Here is a 26044-nt window from a genome sequence, read left to right on the forward strand (position 1 = left end):
ACGTCCTGGGCCTCCTCCATTGCCAGAGTGGGACCACGTGCAAGCTGAAAGAGTGGCACCTCATATTCTGCTTGGGTAGCTTACAACCCAAAGGAATTCTCCAGTTTTGGGCAACCCCTCCAAACGCCCCTCCCTTTTCTCCCCTAAACCCTCCCCCCCCCTTCTCTTCCCCCCCCTCCTCCCCTGTGCCCAACCCAACTCACCCTCTCTGCCAATTTTCCACCACTGGGTTTACAATCCGCAACTCTTCAAACCTGTCTCACTCCTTCCTTCCTTTCTTATCGTTGTTCCAACCGGATGCCTTTCAGAACCCCCACCCTCACCAATGTTGTTCAATGACTCACCACGCAGGTCCTGTCTTCCCCCCTTTTCCAGCTTTCTTCTTCCTCCACCCTCCCTACAATCAGTCTGAAGAAGGGTCTCGTTCCGAAACGTCACCTATCTATGTTCACCGGGGATGCTGCCCGACCCGCTGAGTTACTCCAGCACTTTGTGAGCTTTCACATAGCAACGTGTTTCAAGATGCTTTGCAGAAAGATTATGACTTATTATCCAAGCAACTGTAATGGAGCACCTGTGCACTTTACACCATTTATGAAATACAGTTCCATGAACTTCAATGGAAACAACTTTCAGAAACTACAACTTTATTAGAGTGTTATCAGGAAGGGATGAATTTCCTGGTAGTTGCATCAACTGCATCAAAGGATGCACACTCAAGGAAGGATAATGGACTGTGATCATATTTGCAATGGATAGCATTTTCTTTGGACACGGCTATTTCAGTGTTGTGGCAGGGCTGAAACCTGACCTCAGACCGTTACAGCAGATTTTATCAGAATCAGAATCAGAATTCAGAATTACCTTTATTGTCATCCAAAAAAAACAAGTCTTTTGGACGATATTTCGTCACCCACAGTCCAACAGAAAGAGCAATAAAATAAGCAATTACACACACAACCACAAACCAACACAAAACCAAAAAAAAAGAAACATCCATCACAGTGAGTCTCCTCCAGTCACCTCCTCACTGTGATGGAAGGCCCGAATGTCTTTTCTCTTCCCCTGCCGTCTTCTCCCGCGGTCAGGCTGTTGAAGTTGCCACGTTTCAGGCCGCGCCGGAAGGTGAAAGGTCCGCAGCGGGCCGACCCAAGCCCGCAACTCGGGGTGGGCGAAGACGCTGCCGCTGCACGTCGGGGCGGTCGGGGCTCCCGACATTGAAGCCCCCGCCGAGCAGAGAAAAATCCCGCGGCCTATTTGAGGCCGTGCCGGACGGTGAAAGGTCCGTGGTGGGCCGACCCAAGCCCCGCGATTCGGGGCGGGCGAAGATGCTATTACACATAGATGAACACAAAGTCATGTTATGTTTTTCAAGAGCGGAAGAATAAATTGTAGAGAAGTGTGTAGAAAGGAACTGCAGATGCTGGGTTAAACCAAAGATAGACACAAAATGCTGGAGTAACTCAGCGAGACCGGTACCATCTCTGGAGAGAAGGAATGGGTGACGTTTCGAGTTGAGAACTTCTTCAGTCTGAAGAAGGGTCTCGACCCGAAGCGGCACCCATTCCTTCTCTCCAGAGATGGTGCCTGTCCCGCTGAGTTACTCCAGCATTTTGCGTCTAAATAGTAGAGAAGGTTGGTTGTGGTGACGATGGTAGCTTGAAGAATAAGGGTGATAGGACTGATGGTGAAGGAGCCAGCTGCAATGTCCGTATTACTCTGGCAAATTATCCTTGATTATACAGTCTGTGCTGTAAACATATGAACCTACCGCAGTCTCTTGTCCTAAGTGTCTCAGCTGTATACAATTACAGTCGTGTAACTATCCTGGAACATTAGGCTTTGTAGCACATCGAAAAACATTCCTTTTATGGTAGCCTCTTGTTGCAAGCATGTAAGCAACAATTTTACTGACCAAAATCAGATTTTATGGACAAAACTAGCAAGCTCACTGAAATGTTTTGAAATCACTGGGTGTATAATAACCGTGTAATTGCCGATTTAAGAATGGCTTCTTTCTTTACACAGATTATCACACTGCTAAAAGTGTACCAGACACTCCACAAGGGCATCCTCAACTTGCTTTGAGAAACTCCTTGTTCCTTAATTGCTCTCTAAATGCCAGGACGCACAAGTTTGTAATTGAGATACCGCTGTCCCTGTGTGCTTGCATCATTACTGAACAATGCGCCACTTTTCATATCCAATTATGTTGTTCCCTTCCCACCCTTATACTAAGTAGAGGTTTCCAATGGTGAGGTCAAAAACCTGAATCGTATCCAAATTCTCCTCCTTTGTTATTCACCAGTGCAAAGATCAACTGGATAAAGGATAGAACAAAAGGTGGAAGATGTATATTTGCAAAACTTGCCTTCAGTTAAGGTTTCAGAACTCGGTGTCCATAAATCAAAATGACCACCAACATTTAATATTTGAAGAAATTTAATGCACCAACTGCAACATCGTACCATTTGGGTGGCGTTAGTCCTGAAGAGTGCAGTGCAACTGTGAATTGGTTCCTTGAGCTTATTCAATGAATGTCCGAACCTCTTCAGCATGCAAAATGGCAAGTTCCATAGTTGGATTGGTCCCTCACCTGAGGCATCAGGAGAGCCATTACATGGAAGGATATGGAGAACAGTGGAGCCAAAGCATGAACGATTTGAAAATGTAGAGTCATACAGACGTAAACAGGCCCTTCAACCCATCTCGTCCATGCCAACCGAAATGCCCCATCTAATGTAGCCCCATTTACCCGCATTTGGCCCAAATCCCTCGTAACCTTTCCTGTCCGTGAACCTTCATATGTTCTACATTTGTTTACAAGCTTTCATGTGTTCTACATTTCACTGTGTGAACTCTATAAAGCTTTAGTTTGTCCACTTTAAGAGGTCGGAGCACAGATCCGACCACTGCACTGCAGGAGGAGAGCTCAGCAAAAGCAACCTGCCCAGCAAGGTTTAATCGCAGAAGCTGAAAAGCTGACCTGTACATCTTACAACACATTCATGAAAACAAATGGGGACCCGCCATCATTAAATAGTAGGAAGAGAGGGTGAAGAAGGGGACAGAGCAGATTTTTGGGGGTGTTGGGAGTACTGGCCACAATACTTAAGAATAAGGGGTAGGCCATTTAGAACTGAGATGAGGAAAAAACTTTTTCAGTCAGAGAGTTGTGAATCTGTGGAATTCTCTGCCTCAGAGGGCAGTGGAGGCCAATTCTCTGAATGCATTCAAGAGAGAGCTGGATAGAGCTCTTAAGGATAGCGGAGTCAGGGGGTATGGGGAGAAGGCAGGAACGGGGTACTGATTGAAAATGATCAGCCATGATCACATTGAATGGCGGTGCTGGCTCGAAGGGCCAAATGGCCTCCTCCTGCGTCTATTGTCTATTGCAGAATTACAATAATGAAAGAGAGTTTGTCAAGGGCAGGATTAGCTTCTTTGCAACAGGAGAAACTGAGGGAAGGTTTAGTTTAGCTCCACCAGACGTGGGATAGTTCTGTGATTCTAGTTCTCGTTCGATAAGTTCTATGTTTCTGTGATATTTATGAGATTAGGTTCTAAGCCGAGAGATATCACACCAGCTGCAGGAGAGACAGGGCTGGCGATAAAGAGGCTTAGCAAACCATCCAGATGAACCACAGCCAGATCGTGTCATTACCGACTGAAGCCAAAGCATTTGATTACTAATCATCGTTGCTATTCTAATGATTTTTTTTTTTCTTCCTCTTAGAATCGTTTGAAGTTGTTGTGAGAGGGAATGGATTTTCCCATGCTCGTAACGTGGATAAAGTTCTCTGCAGCTTCAAGATTAATGAAACTATAACTCTCAGTAAGTGTTTCTTGAGACGTCGTGATATTTTCCTGACAAAGATGATTTGCAGGTTTGACTGCAGAGAAATATTTCATTCAGCTTTTGTTTAACGGTAAGGAAGGCAACAAAGAACAAACAAGAGACTTGGCAGTGGAGTGCTGGGAAACTAGTTACCTCTCAAGGCACTGTAAGATTGTTTATAACCATGCCAGTTTATAATTAGCCATCACATAATCATATCATATATCATATCATATCATATATATACAGCCGGAAACAGGCCTTTTCGGCCCACCAAGTCCGTGCCGCCCAGCGATCCCCGTACATTAACACTATCCTACACCCACTAGGGACAATTTTTACATTTACCCAGCCAATTAACCTACATACCTGTACGTCTTTGGAGTGTGGGAGGAAACCGAAGATCTCGGAGAAAACCCACGCAGGTCACGGGGAGAACGTACAAACTCCTTACAGTGCAGCACCCGTAGTCAGGATCGAACCTGAGTCTCCGGCGCTGCATTCGCTGTAAAGCAGCAACTCTACCGCTGCGCTACCGTGCCGCCCTGATGGGGTGCGACAGGGTGGATACAGGGAGAATGTTTCCTTTGGCCGAAGAATCTAGATCCCAAGGTCACGGTCTCAGAATAAGAGGAAGGTCATTTCGGACTGAGATGGAGAGATAGATTTCTTCGTGGTGACGAATCTCTAGAATGTTCTACCCCCGGGCGCTGTGGCATCTCAGTCATTGATAGATTTCTGGATATCGGTTTAGATTATTGTCACGTGTACCGAGGTACAGTGAAAAGCTTTTGTTGCGTGCCAACCAGTCAGCAGAAAGGCAAAAACATAATTGCAACCGAGCTATTTACAGTGTATAGATACATGATAAGGGAATTAAATGGGATAAGGGAATCCCGTGATTAGGGATATTAAATGAAGGCAGCGATTCTCGAAAAATAAACAGAGAGAGAAGAGAGATCATCCTTTATCTTGATCAATGGTGAAGAGCGTTTGGGGGATAGATGGCTTACTCCAGCTCTCATTCCAAATGTTTTCTCTTTTCCAAATGTGTTAGCTCAAAAGCTCTATGGGACTTCTGCCAATCTTTGTTTTCATCTGTGCTCTTTTCTGGATGTACACATTGTAGCCATGCCAACATTAAATCTCCAATCTCTAATTGTCCTTGTGAGAGTGATGGTGGTGAGGTGTCTCCCCTCTTTGAAACACAAGTTGTATTAAGTGTGCTGCATCTGGAGGTCTCCATTTTAAGGGTGAAGCTTCCACTTGTCTCTGACAAGGCGAGTGACAGGCAAGGACCAGGAGCAAGGAAGCACTCGGCTAACTTCCCAGTCTATGTATCAGTGACAAACTCCCATTCATACGATAGGCAAACCGCAACTAAAAAAGACGTCTACACCTCTAAAAGAGGCAGTATTCTTCAGAGGTGTTCCCGGATTGGTCCTCCTACTCATGGACAAAAATGAGCATTTCCAACAATATTGGGGTTAGCGAGAGCTAAAATGGTTTTAACTGTCACGGGCAGACAGTGGGGCAAATGGATGGATGCAGAGATAGATGGATAGATAGATAGACAGCTGCATAGATAGCTGGATAGCTAGAGAGGGTGAGAGAGAGAGAGAGAGAGGGTATGAGAGAGGGGGTGGGAGAGAGGGTGTTCGAGAGGGTGTGCGATAGAGGGTGAGAGTGAGAGGGTGTGAGTGAGAGGGTGAGAGTGAGAGGGTGTGAGGGAGTGGGTGTGAATGAGAGGGTGTGAGAGAGGGTGTGAGGGAGTGTGAGAGAGGGTGTGCGAGAGAGGGTGTGCGAGAGATGGTGTGCGAGACAGGGTGTGCGAGAGAGGGTGTGCAAGAGGGTGTGCGAGAGAGGGTGAGAGTGAGAGGGTGTGAGTGAGAGGGTGAGGGGAAGGGAGGGAGGGTGGTAGAGAGGATGAGAGAGAGGGCAGGAGAGAGGGCGGGAGAGAGAGCGGGAGAGAGATACAGCATGGAAACAGGCCCTTTATCCCGCCAAGTTTATGCTGACCATCAACCACCCATTTACACCAACCTTACACTAATCTAATCCATCTTTATTTTCTCCATACTGTCACCAATCCCCCACAGATTCAACCACTCACCTGCACGCAGTCAGGATGTCAGGGTTTATGGGGAGAAGGCAGGAGAATGGGGTTAGGAAGGAGAGATAGATCAGCCATGATTGAATGGTAGAGTAGACTTGATGGGCTGAATGGCCAAATTCTGCTCCTATCACTTATGAGCTTGTGAACACCCAAGGGAAATTTTATAGCGGCCAATTAATCTATCACCCCTCTCCCTCCACCCCCTTTTTTGGGATGTAGGGGTAACCCGAGCATCCGGATGAAAACCAAATGGTCACAGGAAGAACCTGCAAACTCTACACAGATAGCACGAGGTCAGGATTGAACGTGCGTCTCTAGCACTGTGAGGCAGCTGATCTACAAGTTCATCCACTGCGCCACTCCATTAATAATGTCCATTAATGAAGCAAAAAGGCAAATAAACTCCCAAATTGCCATCTGCGTACATGTTTGTACAAAGTTGGTTACCTCTGCTCCCTGAATGCATTTACTCCGGTTTGAAAGCACAGGCATTTCTAGTGTTCGGGACCTTTGAGGTTTGAGGCCCCTGAGGTTGCTTTTTGTAATTATGGAAAAAGTTGATCTGTGCTGAAGAGAAATACAATGATTCAAACAAAACTAAAAATCTTGCCACTGGAGACCCATCAAGAAATGCCCAGCAGGATCGAAACTGAACTCTCACTCTGTTTCCTGTGAAACATGCCTCAATTCTGTGCAAATGCTTTCCCCTGAACATGTTCCGGCCCTGAATTTGGTGAGTGAGATCTAAAAGTTGAAAGTTGTACACGATTCATGGCTGTCTCCTCCTGCAGAGACATTGCTGATTCTGATCAGCAGATTATAAGCACTTCAGTCGGAAGAAGGGTCTCGACCCAAAACGTCACCCATTCCTTCTCTCCTGAGATGCTGCCTGACCTGCTGAGTTACTCCAGCATTTTGTGAATAAACACCTTTGATTATAAGCACTTAGTTCAGTTCAGTTTAGTTTATTGTCACGTGTACTGAGGTACAGTGAAAAGCTTTGATTACATGCTGACCTGTCAGCAGAAAGACAATACACGATTACAATCGAGCCATTTACAGTGTAAAGATACATGATAAGGGAATAACGTTTAGTGCAAGGTAAAGCCAGTAAAGTCCAATCAAAAATAGTCCGAGGGTCACCAATGACTTAGATAGTAGTTCAGGCCTGCTCTCTAGTTGTGGTGTGATGATTCTGTTGCCGGATAACATAGGCCATTTAAAGACAAAACTGAAGATGGTACCTGTGTGAATCATTCGTCCTGATCACCTTCCTGATAGACCCCTCAAGGTGAGAGTTGGGAGCGAGGGACCCCTTTTGAAGCCAAGCAACTGTGGATAGGGGTAGACACAAAATGCTGGAGTAACTCAGCAGGACAGGCAGCATCTTTGGAGAGAAGGAATGGGTGATGTTTTGGGTCGAAACCCTTCTTCAGACTGATGTCAGGGGAATGGGCGGGACAGAGATAGAATATAATCGGAGACTGTAAGACTGGTGGGTGAACTGGAGGGGATGGAGAGAGAGGGAAAGCAAGGGCTATTTGAAGTTAGAGAAGTCAATGTTCATACTGATGGGGTGTAATCTACCCAAGTGAAATATGAGGTGCAGTTCCTCCAATTTGCACTGGGCCTCACTCTGACAATGGAGGAGGCCCAGGACAGAAAGGTCATATTGGGAATGGGAGGGGGAGTTAAAGTGCTGAACCACCGGGAGATCAGGTAGGGTAAAGCAGACTGAACGGAGGTATTCAGCGAAACAATCGCCGAGCCTGCGCTTGGTCTCGCCGATGTACAGAAGTTAACACCTAGAACAGCGAATATAATAGATGAGGTTGGAGGAGATGCAAGTGAACCTCTGCCTCACCTGAAAACACTGCCGGGGTCCTTGGATGGAGTCGAGGGGGGAGGTAAAGGGACAGATGTTGCATCTCCTGCGGTAGCAGGGGAAAGTATCTGCTGAGGGGGTGGTTTGGGTGGGAAGGGACGAGTTGACCAGGGAGTTGCGGAGGGAACGGTCTCTGCGGAAAGCAAAAAGGGGCGGAGATCGGAAGATGTGGCCAGTAGTGGGATCCCGTTGGAGGTGGCGAAAGTGTTGGAGGATTATATGCTGTATGCGGTGGGGTGGAAGGTGAGGACAAGGGGGACTCTGTCCTTGTTGCGAATGGGGGGAGGGGGAGCAAGAGCGGAGCTGTGGGGTACTGAGGAGACCCGAGTGAGAGCCTCGTCTATAATGGAAGAGGGGAACCCCCTTTTCCTAAAGAGTGAGGACATCTCCGATGATCTAGTACGGAAAACCTCATCCTGGGTGTAGACGGAGGAATTGGGGGTAGGGGATAGAGTCTTTACAGGAAACGGGGTGGGAAGAAGTGTAGTCTAGATAGCTCTGGGATATGAGGCAAATTCTGTGTGCAGCTGAGGTCAGCTACCATAAAAGATGGAATACATGACCTGAGTATCTTTTCGGTTCTTTTGCCAAGTGTTGAAAGGTCATAGTGACAATGCATCTGAACTAGGAGCTGGACTCGATCACTCAGCTCTTCAAACTTGCTCTGATCTAGTTGTATCCTTCACTCCACATTCCTGTCTTTAGACTTTAGAAATACAGCACAGAAACAGGACTTTCGGTTCACTGAGTCTGTGCCAACCAGCAAGCACCCCGGCAATCACCAACAATCTCAGCACTTTCCTTCACACCAGGGACAACTTACAATTTTTACCAAAACCAATTAACCTCCAAACCTGTCCGGTTTTTGGAATGCGGGGGGAGACCGGAGCACCCGGGGCAAACCCACGAGGGCACAGGGAGAACGTACAAACTCTGTACTGGCAGCATCAGGAGTCAGGATTGAACCCGGGTCCCTGGCACTGCAAGGCAGCAACTCTACCGCTGCGCCACTGTGATGCCCTGTCTATCCGCAATAACCTTTTACCCCATGCTTATCGAGTAGACGCCCAACTCTGATTTAAAAATGTTCATAGGCTGTCCTTTAATGGAAGAGAATATCAATCCACTGAGAGAAAAAAATCACATTGTCTCTGTCGTAAAGTGGAGACCCCTTTAATTTAAAACAGTAAGAATTAATTCTAGATTCTCCTGCAAGGAAACATTCTCTATGTAGACGTAGGAATTGGGAGAAGGGGATAGAGTCTTTACCGGAAACAGGGTGGGAAGAAGTGTAGTCTAGATAGTTATGGGCCTCCCCCTTTCCCAGATCTCCCTCTATCTTCCTGTCTCCACCTATATCCTTCCTTTGTCCCGCCCCCCTGACATCAGTCTGAAGAAGGGTCTCGACCCGAAACGTCACCCATTCCTTCTTTCCTGAGATGCTGCCTGACCTTCTGAGTTACTCCAGCATTTTGTGAATAAATACCTTCGATTTGTACCAGCATTTGTCCACCGTGTTAAGATATTTCAGGATCTCATCTATTTCTATCAAGTACCATCTCATTCTTTTTAACCCAGGTGAATCCAACCTTTCCCTAAAGGACTACTCATCCATTCTGGTCATTAGTCAAGTAAACCTTCTCTGATCTGCTTCCAGCAACTTCCTTAAAAAAGTGGACCTATAATGTACACAATAATTCACGTGCGGTCTCATGAATGCCATGTATAATTGAAGCATCGGCTCCCTACCTTCCTCTTTGCAATAACAAGTCTGAAGATGGGTCCGACCCAAAATGCTGTCTGTCCATTTCCATCTACAGATACTGTCTAACCCACTGAGTTTCTCCAGCGGTTTGTTTTTTTGAATAAAAAGTAATTTTCCATCGGTATTTTTCAATCGTGCGTTAGGACACCTAAATTCATTCCCCTGCGTCTCGGCACAGTGGTGCAGCTGGTAAGGTGGATCGCTGCCTCACAGCACCAGAGACAGGTTTACATCTGACCTCAGGTGCTGTCTGTGTGGAGTTTGCATGTTCTCCCTAAGATCGTGAGTTTCCTCTGGGCGTTCGGGTTTCCTCCCACGTCCCAAAGACCTGCGTTTGTAGGTGAATTGGCCTCGGTGAATTGCCCCTAGTGTAGGGAGTGAATGGGTGATCGGTGGTCGACGTGGACTCAGTGGGCCGAAGGGCCTCTTTGCACGTGGGGCGGCACGGTGGCGCAGCGGTAGAGTTGCTGTCTTACAGCGAATGCAGCGCCGGAGACTCAGGTTCGATCCTGACTACGGGCGCCGTCTGTACGGAGTTTGTACGTTCTCCCCGTGACCTGCGTGGGTTTTCTCCGAGATCTTCGGTTTCCTCCCACACTCCAAAGACATACAGGTGTGTAGGTTAATTGGCTGGGCAAATGTAAAAATTGTCCCTAGTGGGTGTAGGATAGTGTTAATGTGCGGGGATCGCTGGGCGGCGCGGACCCGGTGGGCCGAAGGGCCTGTTTCTGCGCTGTATCTCTAAATCTAAATCTAAAAAAAATCTTTAAACTAAACTAAACCTCAAAACTGAGCGATCTCCTCACTTTCTTTTCTTGCCAATATTTCACATTTTGCCACATTTTACTCTAATATTTACTGGATTGTTACCCATTCATTAACTTTGCTATCTCCCACTGTAGTCTCCTTATGTCCCCTAATGCACTCTCACACCTATTTTTACGTCATTAACAACCTTAACAACCAAAGTTTGGTTGTTAAAGGCGTAAAAACCAAGTCATTTATGTAAGTTTTAAGATATACGAATCCCAGCACAAGTCCCTGTGGTTACATTTTGCCAATCAGACAAATACACTCTTTTTTTCCGGTAAGACAGCCAATCATCTATCCAATCCAATATATTATCATCCACACTGTGTGGCTTTATTTTCCACAATAATGGTTGAGGCAGCTCTTTATCAAATGTCTTCTGTAAATATGTCACTGCTGATTCTTAATTTCTAATCCAGATATTAATGTGTAAAGATTTACAATCCTACAATAAAGGAGCTGCATAATACCATATTTTATTCCCTGTTAATCACAAAGTAAGGAACAAATAGTCACACAGCAACGAAACAAGCCTTTCAGCCCCACTTGCCCACACTGACCATGATGCCTCATCTGCACTGGTCCCACCTGCCTGCGTTTGGCTAAACTTAGGCAGGTTTCCCAATCTCGTTGTACCCCTGTACAATGACAATAAAGATATATTGTTTACCCACTAAACCTTTCCTTATCCATGTATCTGTCAAAATGTCTTCTAAATGTTGTTGTATAAATGTTGTGCTGGTCAGTATGGACCCAGTAGGCCAAAGGGCCTGTTTCCATGGTGCATTTCTAACTAAATTAAACTATAGTACCTGCCTCAGCGCGACCACACCTGGCAGCTCGTTCCATGTATCCACCCAATGTAAAACAAATATTGCTTGTGGTATTTGAGGCAAGCTAGGCAAAAGGATATTTTTGCAAAGGAGGTACGATACGATACGATAAACTTTATTCATCCCTGGAGGGAAATTGGTCTGCTTTGCTGGCTAGTTAACTCGACAGTTTACTGGTCAGATAGTTTACTGGCTGCTTTAAGAGCCATTACATGCTTGTGATTTACTGAAATGGTTCTGCCCTTCTCACCAGTCTTTCAATCTTTTCCAGCTCAGAAGCCCCTGGTGGTAAAGGACACCTATTTGCTTTGTCCTGCTCCAGTGTTACAAGAGGTTAACAGGTATGTTGGGATTTGGTTTTACTCCAGCACTCTGTGTCATTGTTTTCTAATGCGATAGAAATTTGATTTAATGCAAAACTTATTTCCCCATCCCAACACTGAATCCATTGGTTTAAATTCAAGGATAAATGACATTGATTTAGTTTTAGTTTTTGAGATACAGGCCCTTCGGCCCTCCGAGTCCGTGCCTACCAGCAATCCCTGCACACTAACACTATCCTGCACACACTGGGGACAATTTACAATTTCACCAAGCCAATTAGCCTACAAACCTCTACATCTTTGGAGTGTGGGAGCGAACCGGAGCACCTGGGGAAAACCCACGCAGTCACAGGGATTTTTTTAGATTTAGATTTAGATTTAGAGATACAGCGCGGAAACAGGCCCTTCGGCCCACCGAGTCCGCGCCGCCCAGCGATCCCCACACAATAACAGTATCCTACACACACTAGGGACAATTTTATAAAAACATTTTACCCAGCCAATTAACCTACATACCTGTATGTCTTTGGAGTGTGGGAGGAAACCGAAGATCTCGGAGAAAACCCACGCAGGTCACGGGGAGAACGTACAAACTCCGTACAGACGGCGCCCGTGGTCAGGATCGAACCTGAGTCTCTGGCGCTGCATTCGCTGTAAGGCAGCAACTCTACCGCTGCACCACCGTGCCGCCCTAGGGAGAAGGTATAAACTCCTTACAGATAGCGTCCGTTGTCAGGATAGAACCCAGGTCTCTGGCGCGGTAAGGCAGCAACTCTACCACTGCGCCACCATGCTTTACATTGAATTGTTCCTGCTGTTTAGGCCACCATGCCCCTTTCCCTCAACCTGAGCACTGTTTATGTGTAACCATTTTGTTCAGAGACAACCAACACCCTATTGTTCCTCACCAACCACCAACAAAGAGTGCAAAAGAGACCATTGAATCCATTTGCTCTAAAATTGGGAAGAATAGACATTAATATTTTCTACAGTTGCCTGAAGTTAGTATACAGAGAGTGGTGCCTCTCCCTCGCTCTTCTCTTGGGTTCCTTTGAAAAAGAATAAGCACTTGTATATGTCAAGGTTATTGTTTGGCAAGAACTTAGCTTCCCCATTTTTCTTACCATTTCCATTGAGTTGAAGCCAAAGTTGAACTTCAAAGCCAGGTGTCTTGGCTTGACTTGATGAAGTTGCAATAACTAAAGTTCAAGCTGAATAAATGGTTTTCAAAGTCTGATTGAAAGATTGTCCCTTCACTCAAATATTTAATAATTTGCTCAACATAAAACTGTGTTATATCTACCCAAGCAACGTGGATTGAATTAATGAAATTATGTACCCGAGAGACTGACAGGTTTGACGATGCATTGCCAGTATACTTTTCACTAACTAAAATGGAACAGTTGGCAGGTTAGAAAGAAAAATTGGATGGTTGAAGTGAGTTGGTAGTAAAACTGAGGAACTAAGGCAACTGCCTTAATGCTGGCTTAGTTCAAGTTATTTGTTTCCCAAATCATAGTTATATAGCACAAAAGTATTGATAGCATGAGAGGGGTGCAATTATATTTAACTACGCGATTGGATTGAAGAGGGTACAGAGAGTTACCAGGATAATGTAACGTTTCATGTGGAAAGACTGGATAGGCTGGAATTGTTTTCTTTCGGATGCATGAAGGGAGACATCATAGACCCATACAAAATAATGAGAAACATAGAGAGGGCAGACAGTAGGAAGCTTTTTTCCGTAGCAGAGGTCTCTAAAATTAGAGGGCAGCAGTTTAGGGTGAGGGGCAAGTTGTTCAAGGGGATCAGATGAAGTAGTTTCTTGCCTTGAAGGTGGTTGGAAAGTGGAATATACAGGCTGAATGGATGGTAGCGGCATTTACTCATAGAGAATGGATGGTAAGGGCATTTACTCATAGAGAATGGATGGTTGGGGCATTTACTCATAGAGAATGGATGGTAGGGGCATTTACTCATAGAGAATGGATGGTAGGGGCATTTACTCATAGAGAATGGATGGTAGGGGCATTTACTCATAGAGAATGGATGGTAGGGGCATTTACTCATAGAGAATGGATGGTAGGGGCATTTACTCATAGAGAATGGATGGTAGGGGCATTTACTCATAGAGAATGGATGGTAGGGGCATTTACTCAGAGCATATTAAGAGATACTAGACCAAGTAGACCCATTGGGCCCAAACCTCTCCTGCATTGGTGCAGCACCCTCCCCCCCTCCCCACCTTCCTCCCCATACCCCCCTCTCCCCACCCTCTCCCCTCCCTCTCCCCTCCCTCTCCCCTCCCTCCCTCCTCCCTCCCTCCCTCCGCTCTCCCTCCTCTCTCCCTCCCTCCTCCCTACCTCCTCCCTCCCCTCCCTCCTCCCCTTCCCCTCCCCCCCACTCCATCCCCCTCAACCCCCCTTATCCTCCCTCCACCCCCCCTTCCCCCCCTCCCTCCCTAGGAGATAGATTTAAACTTTAAAATGTGAATAACTTTAAAAATATAACACCGATTTCAATGAAACTTCTTCCATTAGCACCAAAGGGACGACGGTGGGTAAGGTGGGCCTAAAATCGCCGTGCTATCGTGTACCATTTTGGCTGTAGTTCAGGAACAAACAAACAAACAAACGAGAGTTTTAGTATATAGATGTGATGAGCACTTAAGCTGCCAAGGCTTGGTAGACTAAGTACTGGAAAATGGGACAATAGTCAGCGTGGATATGGTAGGTCATACATGACTCGGCTGTCTGATGCTGTAACTGTGTGGAGACAGCCGAACGCCATGTATGTTGTATGACTATGATACATGGGCACTGTTATTGGCCATTTAACCCACAAGCCATTTAGTCCATGTTGACTATCAAAGTGCACCATTACATGAATCCTGCCCTAACCCTATTTTGTACACTTCCCCAAAATTGTGAAAAGGAAATCGGTCTTTGGAAGAGACAGGGTGAGAGGATGTATAGTCCAGATAATTGTGGGAGTTGGTAGATTTGTAGTAGTGGGAACACGTGGGAGGTGACGGAAATGTCGGAGGATGATGTGTTGGATACTGAGGCTGGTGAGGTGAAAATTGAGGACCAGCGTAACTGTCCATGTTACGCCCGGGGGGGGTGAGAGCACAACTTCAGGACGCAGAGGAGACACGTGTGAGGGGTCCCGTCTATGAGAGAAGGGGGGGAGGGGCACGTTCCCTAAAGAATGAGGACATCTCGGATGTCTTAGTATGGAAAACTAGATTTGGCTTCAAACCTTGGTGGTATCATGGCGACAGAGGATGGATGGGATCAGCTGACACCAAGCAGTGGAAAAGAACAGTAGCAGAGGGAATGGGAAGAAAAAAGAGAATTTAGTGTGTGAGCAATCCAGTGAGTTAATCCAGTGTGAGAGTCAAAGCATCATGGAGCATCAAAGAATCATCTGAAGAAAGGTCTTGCCCCGAAACATCACCCATTCCTTGCTGCCTGTCCCGCTGAGTCACATCAGCATTTTGTGTCTGTCTTCGGTTTAAACCAGCATCTGCAGTTCCTTCATACACACGGTGGCACTGTGGTGCAGTAGTATAGTTGCTGCCTTACATTGAATGCAGCGCTAGAGTCCCAGGTTCGATCCTGACTAAGGGTGCTATCTATACGGAGTTTGTACGTTCTCCCCGTGGGTTTTCTCTGAGATCTTCGGTTTCCTCCCACACTCCAAAGACGTGCAGGTTTGCAGGTTAATTGGCTTGGTAAACGTAAAAAATTGTCCCTAGAGGGTGTAGGATAATATTAATGTGGGCGGATCGCTGGTCAGCACGGACCAGGTGGGCTGAAGGGCCTGATTCCGCGCTGTATCTCTAAACTAAAGCATCATGGTTGTCGGGTGCTGAACGATCCAATATCAATTGTATGGAACCCAGGTCAATCGTTGGAAAATCCTTCCCAAACAGTTTTGAATTAATATTTGGACCCTTTCCACAAAGTGATTATGCCTTTGTCATGCTACGAAATAAAATATTGGTTGCTCTTTTTGTTTAATGCCTCCCATTTGGAAAAGAAAGCAGTGTGGCCGTTACATCTCCCAAAATTCCTTCCCTCCTGTCACTTTGGCTCATGCTGGTTACACAATCCATTGCTGCCACATGTTCACGGCAATCATTCCTTCAGTTCCGTGACATGTTGGACGACTCCTTGCTTCAATTGAGCGCTCTTTGGCTGCAAGGCCCAGCACGTTGATTGGTTAGCTTGATTGCTGCTCTGAACTGCAGGACGCGTTGAGCATGAAAACCAGAGCGGCTCCTAAATCACTTGGAGCATCGACTTCAATTATTCCTGAAGGATCAAGGTTGCGTCCAAAATGAAATTTGATACACCCACCAGCGCTGTAAAATTATCTTTCACCGACGGACTTGAAAATCTGCAGACAGCTCGCCAATTATGCCTTGAATGGACACGCTGGCGTCCTCCATTGGAGGCCCCTGCCGTAGTAATTGGGAGGAGCTATGCATAACCTGGATAACTCATCTCGGACCCCTCTTCTACCATTGCAGAGATGCCAGCAACTGATCACCACCTGGCAAAGGGTGAGGAAAGGGAAGGGAGGAAAGAGATCTCCTGGGTTTTCCTGCTCCTCCTGGAGTATATCCGTCTGCATTCACCCTTCACCACGACCTGGCTTACTTCTCAGCAGCAGTAATGAACTTCTGATGGAGTTACGACAGGAATTCATGACGGAGAAAACAAGGCTAGGAACTGCAGATGCTGGCTTACACTAAAGACAGACACAAAGTGTAGGAGTAACTCAGGGCGTCAGGCAGCATTTTTCAGTTTTAGTTTTAGAGGTACTGCGCAGAAACAGGCCCTTCAGCCCACTGAGTCCGCGCCAACGAGCGATCCCCGCACACTAACACTATATCCGACCCACGAGGGACAATTTACCATTTTGCCAGAATGCTGCCTGGATTAGAGCGTTTCAGCTACAGGGAGAGGTTGGATAGACTTTCATTGTTTTCTCAGGAATGTCAGAGGTTGAGGGGAGACTTGATAGAAATATATTAAAGCATTGGATAGACAATAGACAATAGGTGCAGGAGGAGGCCATTCGGCCCTTCGAGCCAGCACCACCATTCAATGTGATCATGGCTGATTATTCTCAATCAGTACCCCGTTCCTGCCTTCTCCCCATACCCCCTGACTCTGCTTTCCTTAAGAGCTCTATCTAGTTCTTTCTTGAATGCATTCAGAGACTTGGCCTCCACAGCCTTCTGAGGCAGTGAATTCCACAGATTCACAACTCTCTGACTGAAAAGGTTTTTCCTCATCTGCGTTCTAAATGGCCTACCCCTTATTCTGAAACCGTGGCCCCTGGTTCTGGATAGAGTAGGCAGTGAGAACCTTTCTCCCAGGGTGGGAATGTCCAACATTAGAGGGCATAGCTATAAGGCCAGAGGGAGGGGAAGTTTAATGGAGATGTGTAGAACAGGTTTTTTACACAGAGAATAGTGGGGGGCTGGAACATATTGTCAGGGGTGGTGGTGGAGGCCGATACAACTGTGGCGTTTAAGAGGCTTTCAGATCGCCACATGGAAATACAGGGAATAGAAGGATATGGATGATGTACAGACATTTTCCCACACAATGTACAGACATAAGGTCATTTTAATTTTGCATCCTGTTCAGCTCAAACAATGTGGGCTGAAGGGCCAGTTTGTGTGCTGTACTGTTCTATTTTTCTATGTAAAACAAAATAATAATTGTCTAGTTCATTTGTTTGTCAAATGGGCAAGTTCACATGACCGAAATGTGTTTGGGCATCGAGACATGTGAGCTTTGGCATAGCTTTCAAAGGACACTTGCCTTGATGCCCTAAGCACATTTAGGTCTTGCGATCTGTTCACGCCTATTTGATCAGACCAAATTTTAGAGAATAGCAGTTTGCTAATTCTGAAAGGTCGATCTGTCATTAAGAATAAAAATGGAAGGTATTTATTCACAAAATGCTGGAATAACTCAGCAGGTCAGGCAGCATCTCAGGAGAGAAGGAATGGGTGACGTTTCGGGTCGAGACCCTTCTTCAGACCGATCAGCGATCACCACTCATTAACACTATCCAACACAAACTTGGGACAATTTACACTTATACCAAGTACACAAACCCAAGCTAATTAACCTATAAACCTGTACGTCTTTGGAATGTGGGAGGAAACCGAAGACCTTTGAGAAAACCCCCTGCAGGTCATGGGGAGAATGTACAAACTCCGTACAGACAGCACCCGTAGTCAGGATCAAACCCGGGTCTCCGGCGCTGCAAGCGCTGGAAAGCAGCAACTCTACCGCTGCGCCACCGTGCCACCGTTAGGTCTTTGGTTTTAGTATGGATAATAGAGAACTAGCAGCCCATTGACAGAGTAGTCAGTCGTGGTTTGCATCTAACCGAAACCTCTGACTGGGCTGGTGCTCAATGGTCAAAGTGGCACTGTGAGACAGCAACACTACCAGCCGTGCCACCTTTGCAAGCTGTGCTCGTTCTTTCACTCGAGATTAGGGTGGCACAGTGGCACGGCCATAGAGTTGCTGCCTTACAGCACCAGAGATCCAGGTTCGATCCTGACGACGGGTACTGTCTGTACAGAGTCTGTACATTCTCCCCGTGACCACGTGGGTTTTCCCTGGGTGCTCCGGTTTCCTCCCACACCCCAATGACAGGCAGGTTTGTAGGTTAATTGGCTTCTGTAAATTGTCCCTGGTGTGTAGGGTAGAACTAGTGTATGGGTGACCGTGGTCAGCGCGGACACAGTGGGCCAAGGGGCCTGTTGCCACGTTGTATCCTTGAACTAAAACTCCCCACCCAACACTTTTAGCAGAAAGAAATGGTTCATTCGCCAACACCTTCTTAATTACAAGCTCTGAGAGGCAATCTCTTGTCGTGCACAAAGAATATATTTGTGGGAAATAAATGTATGTCCACGTTTTCTCCTTGGATCTCATCGAGAGATTGACGTAATATTTTCTTCCTTTCAGGAAGGTGTTCTTGCAGGTCAGCATGAACGATGGTCTCAGCTTCATTTCCAGTTTTGTCACCATCAAAACGGTCCACTGTGTGAGTAAATCATTCACCTTACATTTGACTTAACCCGTTGCAAACATTTTCATCTGCAGAATTTAAATGACAATATCTCCCTTTTCCCATTAACGCAACTGCAAGTTGAATCGTCATCTTTGTTTGTATTATCGGGGTGACATTTTTGTCTGGAGCAAGCTGACGAATCTGACACTTTTTAATTAATCTGCACTTTGCCTGCTCCTCTATGCATCATATATAATCCTTTGTCTCTGGAATAGCAGCTGATTCAGCCCTGAAACACCTCCAATACTGAAGAATTTTTCCTGGATCGTGCTTGTGAATGCTTTATTATGTATAATTCCTGCTTCAAGAGGAAAGAATCTGGTTTAATTTAGGGTGCCAAGTGAACTGGCTGAGATATTCTCCATTTCACTCCTCTCCGCATATTATCTGGAATTTATCTGTCTGTCCTGAGACTAAGGGGAAGAGGGAATTAATCTCTTCGTACTTTTGGAATATTGTGTTGACACCAGTCGAACAGTTTCTTTGCTTTCTGTCGAGTCTGATTGACTGAGGCAGCCGATCCCTTGCTGTAAGAATCAAGCCACACCAAAGTATATAGTCAGATGTGCTTGCTTACTCAGTATTGAGTAAGAGGAATTGAGTATAGGAGCAGAGAGGTCCTTCTGCAGTTGTACAGGGCCCTAGTGAGACCGCACCTGGAGTACTGTGTGCAGTTTTAGTCTCCAAATTTTGAGGAAGGATATTCTTGCTATTGAGGGCGTGCAGCGTAGGTTTACTAGGTTAATTCCCGGAATGGCGGGACTGTCGTATGTTGAAAGACTGGAGCGGCTAGGCTTGTATACACTGGAATTTAGAAGGATGAGAGGGGATCTTATCGAAACATATAAGATTATTAAGGTGTTGGACACGTTAGAGGCAGGAAACATGTTCCCAATGTTGGGGGAGTCCAGAACCAGGGGCCACCGTTTAAGAATAAGGATTAGGCCATTTAGAACGGAGATGAGGAAAAACTTTTTCAGTCAGACAGTTGTAAATCTGTGGAATTCTCTGCCTCAGAAGGCAGTGGAGGCCAAGTCTCCGAATGCATTCAAGAGAGAGCTAGATAGAGCTCTTAAGGATAGCGGAGTCAGGGGGTATGGGGAGAAGGCAGGAATGGGGTACTGATTGAGAATGATCAGCCATGATCACATTGAATGGTGGTGCTGACTCGAAGGGCCGAATGGCCTCCTCCTGCACCTATTGTCTATTGTCTATTCAGCCTTGAGTCTGTGGAAACTCACAATAGAAATGCTGGTCATTATAAATGCACACTAATCAGTGCAATCTAGTCGGAAAGAAGAAGAAAAAAAGGTTCTCATAACTTCTCTGAGTCACAGAGAGTCATACAGCGAGTAAACAGACCCCTTGGCCCAACTTGCCCATGTCGTCCAACATGCCACATCCATACTAGTCCCACCTGCTTGCGTTTGGCCCATAACCCTCTAAACCTATCCTATCCATGTACCTGTCTAAATGTTTCTTAAACGTTGTGATAGTACGTACCTCAACGACCTCCTCCGGCAGCTCGTTCCATACACCCACCACTCTTTGTGTAAAAAAGGTTACCCCTCAGGTTTCTACTAAATCTTTCCCCCCTTGCCTTAAACCTATGTCCCCTGGTTCTTGATTCCCCTACTCTGGGTTAAAGACTCGGTGCATTTACCCTATCTACTCCTCCCATGATCTTCACCCGTCCTGTTCCTGAGCTCCAAGGAATAAAGCTCTAGCCTGCTCAACATCTCCCTGCATATCAGGCCCTCGAGTCCTGGCAACATACATAAATATTTCTTGCATCCTTTCCAGCTTAACAACATCCTTCCTATAAACAGGGTGACCAAAACTGAGCACAATGTGGCCTCACCAATATCTCGTATAACTGTAAAATGACCTTCCAACTTCTCTCCTCTATACTCTGACTGATGAAGGTCACTATGCTGAAAGCCTTCTTGACCACTCTGACTACTTGTGATGCCACTTTCAAGGAACTATTTAGCTGCACTCGTAGAACCCTCTGCTCTACAATACGCCCCAGAGCCCTGCCATTCACTGTATAGCCACAGGCCTGGTGCGACTTCTCTAAATGCAACACCTCACAGCTCTCTACATTAAACCATTAACCGTTCCCCAACCCACCTGCTCAACTGATCAAAATCCTGCTGCAATTTTTGACAACCATCTTCGCTATTTACAATACCACCCACTTTCGTGTCACCTGCAAGCATATTAATCGTGCCTTGTGCGTACTTCGTTTTTTAGTTTCGAGATTCAGCACGGAAACAGGCCCTTCGGCCCACCGAGTCCGCACCAACCAGCGAGCCCCGCACATTAACACTATCCTACACACACGAGGGACAATTTACACTTATACCAAGCCAATTTACCTACATAGCTGGACATCTTTGGAGTGTGGGAGGAAACCAAAGTTCTCGGAGAAAACCCACGCAGTCACATAGAGAACATACAAACTCCATACAGACAGCACCCGTAGTCGGGATCGAACCCAGGTCTTCGGTGCTGCATGCACGGTAAGGCAGCAACTCTACCGTTACGCCACCGTGCCGTGCCATTCCCATCCAAATCGTTGATATAGATGACAAACAGCAGGCTTAAAATGATAGACTGCTCAGGACAGAGATGCGAATAAAGTTAATACACCCAGAAGGTGGTGAATCTTTGGAATTCCACTGTTAAGGGATTTGGAGTGCATTCATGTAAAAGATCAAAAGATGTTTAGACCTTTAGGGAATTGGTATCATGTGGAAAAATGACACAGAGATTAAAAAGGATAGGTGCCATGATCTGCCATGATCTCGATGAACGACCAATACATATCACAGGGGATGTTATCTTTTGCTCGTTCACTCAGTGGCGCTGCTGGAAGAGCTGCTGCCTCATGGCGTCATGGAGCCGGGTTCAATCCTGATCTTTGGTGCTCTCTGTGTGGAGTTTGCACGTTCTCCCCGTGACCGCGTGGGTTTCCTCTGGCTGTTCCGGTTCCCTCCCACATCCCAAAGACGTGCGGGTTTGTGGGTCAATTGACTTCTATAAAATTGCCCCGAATGTGTCGGCAGTGGGCTAACATAGAACTAGTTGTGATAGGTGATTGAAGGTCGGTGGGCCTAAGGACCTGTTTCCACGTATCTCTCAACTAAAAAATCATGAGGGGAATAGACAAGGTCATTGTAATTGTAATTAGTTTATTAGCCAAGTATCATCATCATATATATACAGCCGGAAACAGGCCTTTTCGGCCCTCCAAGTCTGTGCCGCCCAGCGATCCCCATACATTAACACTATCCTACACCCACTAGGGACAATTTTTTTAAAACATTTACCCAGCCAATTAACCTACATACCTGTACGTCTTTGGAGTGTGGGAGGAAACCGAAGATCTCGGAGAAAACCCACGCAGGTCACGGGGAGAACGTACAAACTCCTTACAGTGCAGCACCCGTAGTCAGGATCGAACCTGAGTCTCCGGCGCTGCATTCGCTGTAAAGCAGCAACTCTACCGCTGCGCTACCGTGTAAGTGAATGCACAGTGTCTTTTACACAGGGTAGGGGCATCAAAATCCAGAGAACATAGGTTTAAGGTGAGAGGAAAAAGATTTAATAGGAACCTGAGAGGCAACCTTATCACTCAGAGGGTGGTGGGTATATGGAACAAGCTTGCAGAAGAGGTCGTTGAGTTTGGTACTATAAGAACATTTACAAGATATTTGGACAGGTACATGGACAGTTTACTTTATTGTCACATGTACCGAGGTACAGTGAAAAGCTTTTGTTGTGTGCTAACGAGTCAGCCGAAAGACTATGATTACAATCGAGCAATCCACAGTGTACAGAAAAAATTATAATTGGATTAACGTTTAGTGTAAGGTTGAGAGGGGAAAAGCCGAATTGCGGACAAATAGGACTAGTCTAGGTGGGGCATCTTAGTCAGCAAGGACAAGTTGGGCTGAAGGGCTTGTATGACTCTATATATGACCCTTGTATTGGGCTATATGACTCTATGACCAGCATTCATGAATGGTCAATGCTTGCCATGGTTTCTCATGTTCTGAGAAACCACAGCTATTCTGAGCACAGGTCCATCTTGGAAAGAGCAAGAGTTGAATGACTGGCTAATATACATCTAGGTATTATTGCCTGAAGGAAGGAGACTGAACATAATACTGCAGGGACGGTTTGGAAAGCTTTGAGGCCTTTAATATCCGCTGGAACCACTGTAATCAGAGCGTTGCCACTGAAGAACAAATACTTGACTGTATCTCATGACCTTTTGACTTTGCGATAAGTGTTACCAAGCAACCATACAAATACAACAGTATTACTTACCTTATGTGAAGCAAACATTTCAGTCTATTTTGATCCGTTACATTCCTGATTATCAACGATACCTTTTTGCTCCCATAGCAGTTTATCAATCAGATCCATTCCAGTTGTTGGTTCTCCTTTGAGTTGCAATTCTCAATGTGCCTGTGTCCTTCTGAACCACTGTCCTCAATTGGCCATCTCTGTCCTGTTGACATTTCATGTCTTTAAAAGGTCAGACCTAATGCATTGGATCAGCCAATAGGCCCATAGAATGGCACACAGAGCTCATTTAGAAGTACAGTCAACTCAATAGTCAAGAGTGTCTTATTGTCATAGGTCCCAGATTTAGAACAAGGAAATTCTTACTTGCACGAGCTCAACAGAATATGTAAACATAGTACTCTGTAAACAATATAATAAAGGAGAAAAAAAAGTTCAGTATAGATATAGATATAGATATAGAAAAAGATATGCACACACACACACACACACACACACACACACACACACACACACACACACACACACACACACACACACACACACACACACACATACACACACATACATAAACATGAAAATAAGCAAACAGTAATAGTGCAAATTGCCAAAACCAATGCCCCCAAGTCTTATAAGAAAATAACTGCAGATGCTGGTACAAATCGAAGGTATTTATTCATAAAATGCTGGAGTAACTCAGCAGGTCAGGCAGCATCTCAGGAGAGAAGGAATGGGTGACGTTTTGGGTCGAGACCCTTTTTCAGCCCCTAAGTCTTTGTAGTTCAGAGCTCATTTGGAGGTTGTAGTGCTTAGGGCTGTAGGCTGTAGGGAAGAAGTTGTTCCTGAACCTGCATGCTACATTTTTCAGGCTCCTAAATCTCTTCCCGATGGCAATACTCTCAAAACTCTCTCACAAAATTCAGTGCAACTTCAAACTATCCGAGGAGGCCAAGTTATTGGATATTTTTAAAGAGGGGATTGACAGATTCTTGATCAGTAAGGGCGTCTGGGCTTCTGGGGAGAAGGCAGGAGAATGGGGTTGAGAGGGAGAGATACGGTAGATCAGCCATAATTGAAAGGCGGAGTAGACTTGATGGGCCGAATGGCCTAATTCTGCTCTGAGAACTTATAAACCATCAGTCACAAAGCCATGGGACCACACTTGGTGATATTATTTGTTCAAATTAAAGTCTCGATGAAAAGATTTGTAAGATTCTCTCAAACAATAGACAATAGACAATAGACAATAGACAATAGGTGCAGGAGTAGGCCATTCAGCCCTTCGAGCCAGCACCGCTATTCAATGCGATCATGGCTGATCACTCTCAATCAGTACCCCGTTCCTGCCTTCTCCCCATACCCCCTCACTCCGCTATCCTTAAGAGCTCTATCCAGCTCTCTCTTGAAAGCATCCAACGAACTGGCCTCCACTGCCTTCTGAGGCAGAGAATTCCACACCTTCACCACCCTCTGACTGAAAAAGTTCTTCCTCATCTCCGTTCTAAATGGCCTACCCCTTATTCTCAAACTGTGGCCCCTTGTTCTGGACTCCCCCAACATTGGGAACATGTTATCTGCCTCTAATTTGTCCAATCCCCTAATTATCTTATATGTTTCAATAAGATCCCCCCTCATCCTTCTAAATTCCAGTGTGCAAGAACTTTCCGTTTAATGCAATAATTCACTGTGTCAGTTTGTGAACAAATAATCTGTTAAATCTGCATGTTCCTTTCAAGTGCTGTGCTGGGCAGCTCGACATCTTGTACATCCATTCCCCAAAATCTCTCTGAATTCTCCAAGATGATCTGAACCCCTCAAGAGACCGTTTCCTCAAAAACTGAAGTCGCCTGCCCACTCTCTTCAGAATGAAGATTGAACCAAAGTTGTTTCAGGTTTCCAGTCAGCCGCAAGGATTTCCCAATTTGGCTGAGAGTGAATTAAATGGTTTATCCTCAACCGGACCTGGAGGATTCAATGCCCAGCAGGATTTAGTATAAGTTAAGCTGAAAATAATTGAGCCTCTCGAATGGATAAATAATTTATTGCATAGAGCTTAGTATTTTTTGACAACAATTTTGCACGACCAGAGTTCAGTCATTCAGGATCAAGGGAAAATGCAGCAAAGCCTTCTAATATCCACATTAATTTACCAGGGCGCTGCCTGGTTTAGTTTGGAGGGCATCAGGGCAATTTTAGTTTAGTTTGGAGATTCAGTGTGGGAGCAGGCCCTTTGGCCCACCGAGTCCACGCAGGCCATCGATCTCCCGTTCGCACTAGTTCTATACTATCTCACTTTGGCATCTACTCACTGCACACTAGGGGGCGCAATTTACAGAGGTCAATTAACCTACCAACTCCTGTTTGGGAAGAAACCTGGAGAAATCCCACAGTCACAGGGTGAACGTTTAAACTCCACACAGACAGACAGCACCCGAGGTCAGGATCGAACCCGGGTCTCTGGCGCTGTGAGGCAGCAGCTCGACCAGCTGTGTTCCATAGCATCCACCAGTGTTTTGATAAATCAAGCTGACAGCTTAAAGTGATTCAATTCATTGGTGGTATTATACAATCTTCACAACTGCACCATGGTGGCGCAGCGGTAGAGTTGCTGCCTTACAGGGCTTACAGGGCTTACAGCGCCAGAGACCCTGGTTCGATCCTGACTACGGGTGCTGTCTGTACGGAGTTTTACGTTCTCCCCGTGACCACGTGGGTTTTCTCCGAGAACTTCGGTTTCCTCCCACACTCCAAAGACGTACAGGTATGTCGGTTAATTAGCTCGGTGTCCCTAGTGGAGGATAGCGTTAACCTATGAAGGGATCGCAGGTTAGTACGAACTCGGTGAGCCGAAGGGCCTGTTTCTGAGCTGTATCTCTAAAAAAACGAAACTGTGTTGTGCTTCTTGATAAACTATTGAGTAAAACACTGAAGATTTTAAAGGCTGCATAATGTTTACCAAAGGAAATCAATTGGACTATGTTAATATTAGAAAAGTTATGGGAGAAAACTGAGGAAATAGGGTGAGGAAGCATAGCAATATAGAA

At 45.8% G+C, this 26044-nt stretch overlaps 1 protein-coding gene across 1 annotated transcript in view; it reads left to right on the forward strand.

Annotated features, from left to right (window-relative positions):
* LOC144610460 (anthrax toxin receptor 1-like) overlaps nucleotides 1-26044 on the forward strand; it is a 198820-nt gene that overhangs the window by 90808 nt on the left and 81968 nt on the right. Inside the window, exons 10-12 of the mRNA XM_078429186.1 lie at nucleotides 3736-3835; nucleotides 11519-11588; nucleotides 18578-18656. Of these exons, the coding sequence (XP_078285312.1) occupies nucleotides 3736-3835; nucleotides 11519-11588; nucleotides 18578-18656 (249 nt within the window). The remainder of the gene's footprint in view (nucleotides 1-3735; nucleotides 3836-11518; nucleotides 11589-18577; nucleotides 18657-26044) is intronic.

The sequence above is a fragment of the Rhinoraja longicauda genome, chromosome 36 (genome assembly GCF_053455715.1).
Source record: "Rhinoraja longicauda isolate Sanriku21f chromosome 36, sRhiLon1.1, whole genome shotgun sequence".
Taxonomy (NCBI): Eukaryota; Metazoa; Chordata; class Chondrichthyes; order Rajiformes; family Arhynchobatidae; genus Rhinoraja; species Rhinoraja longicauda.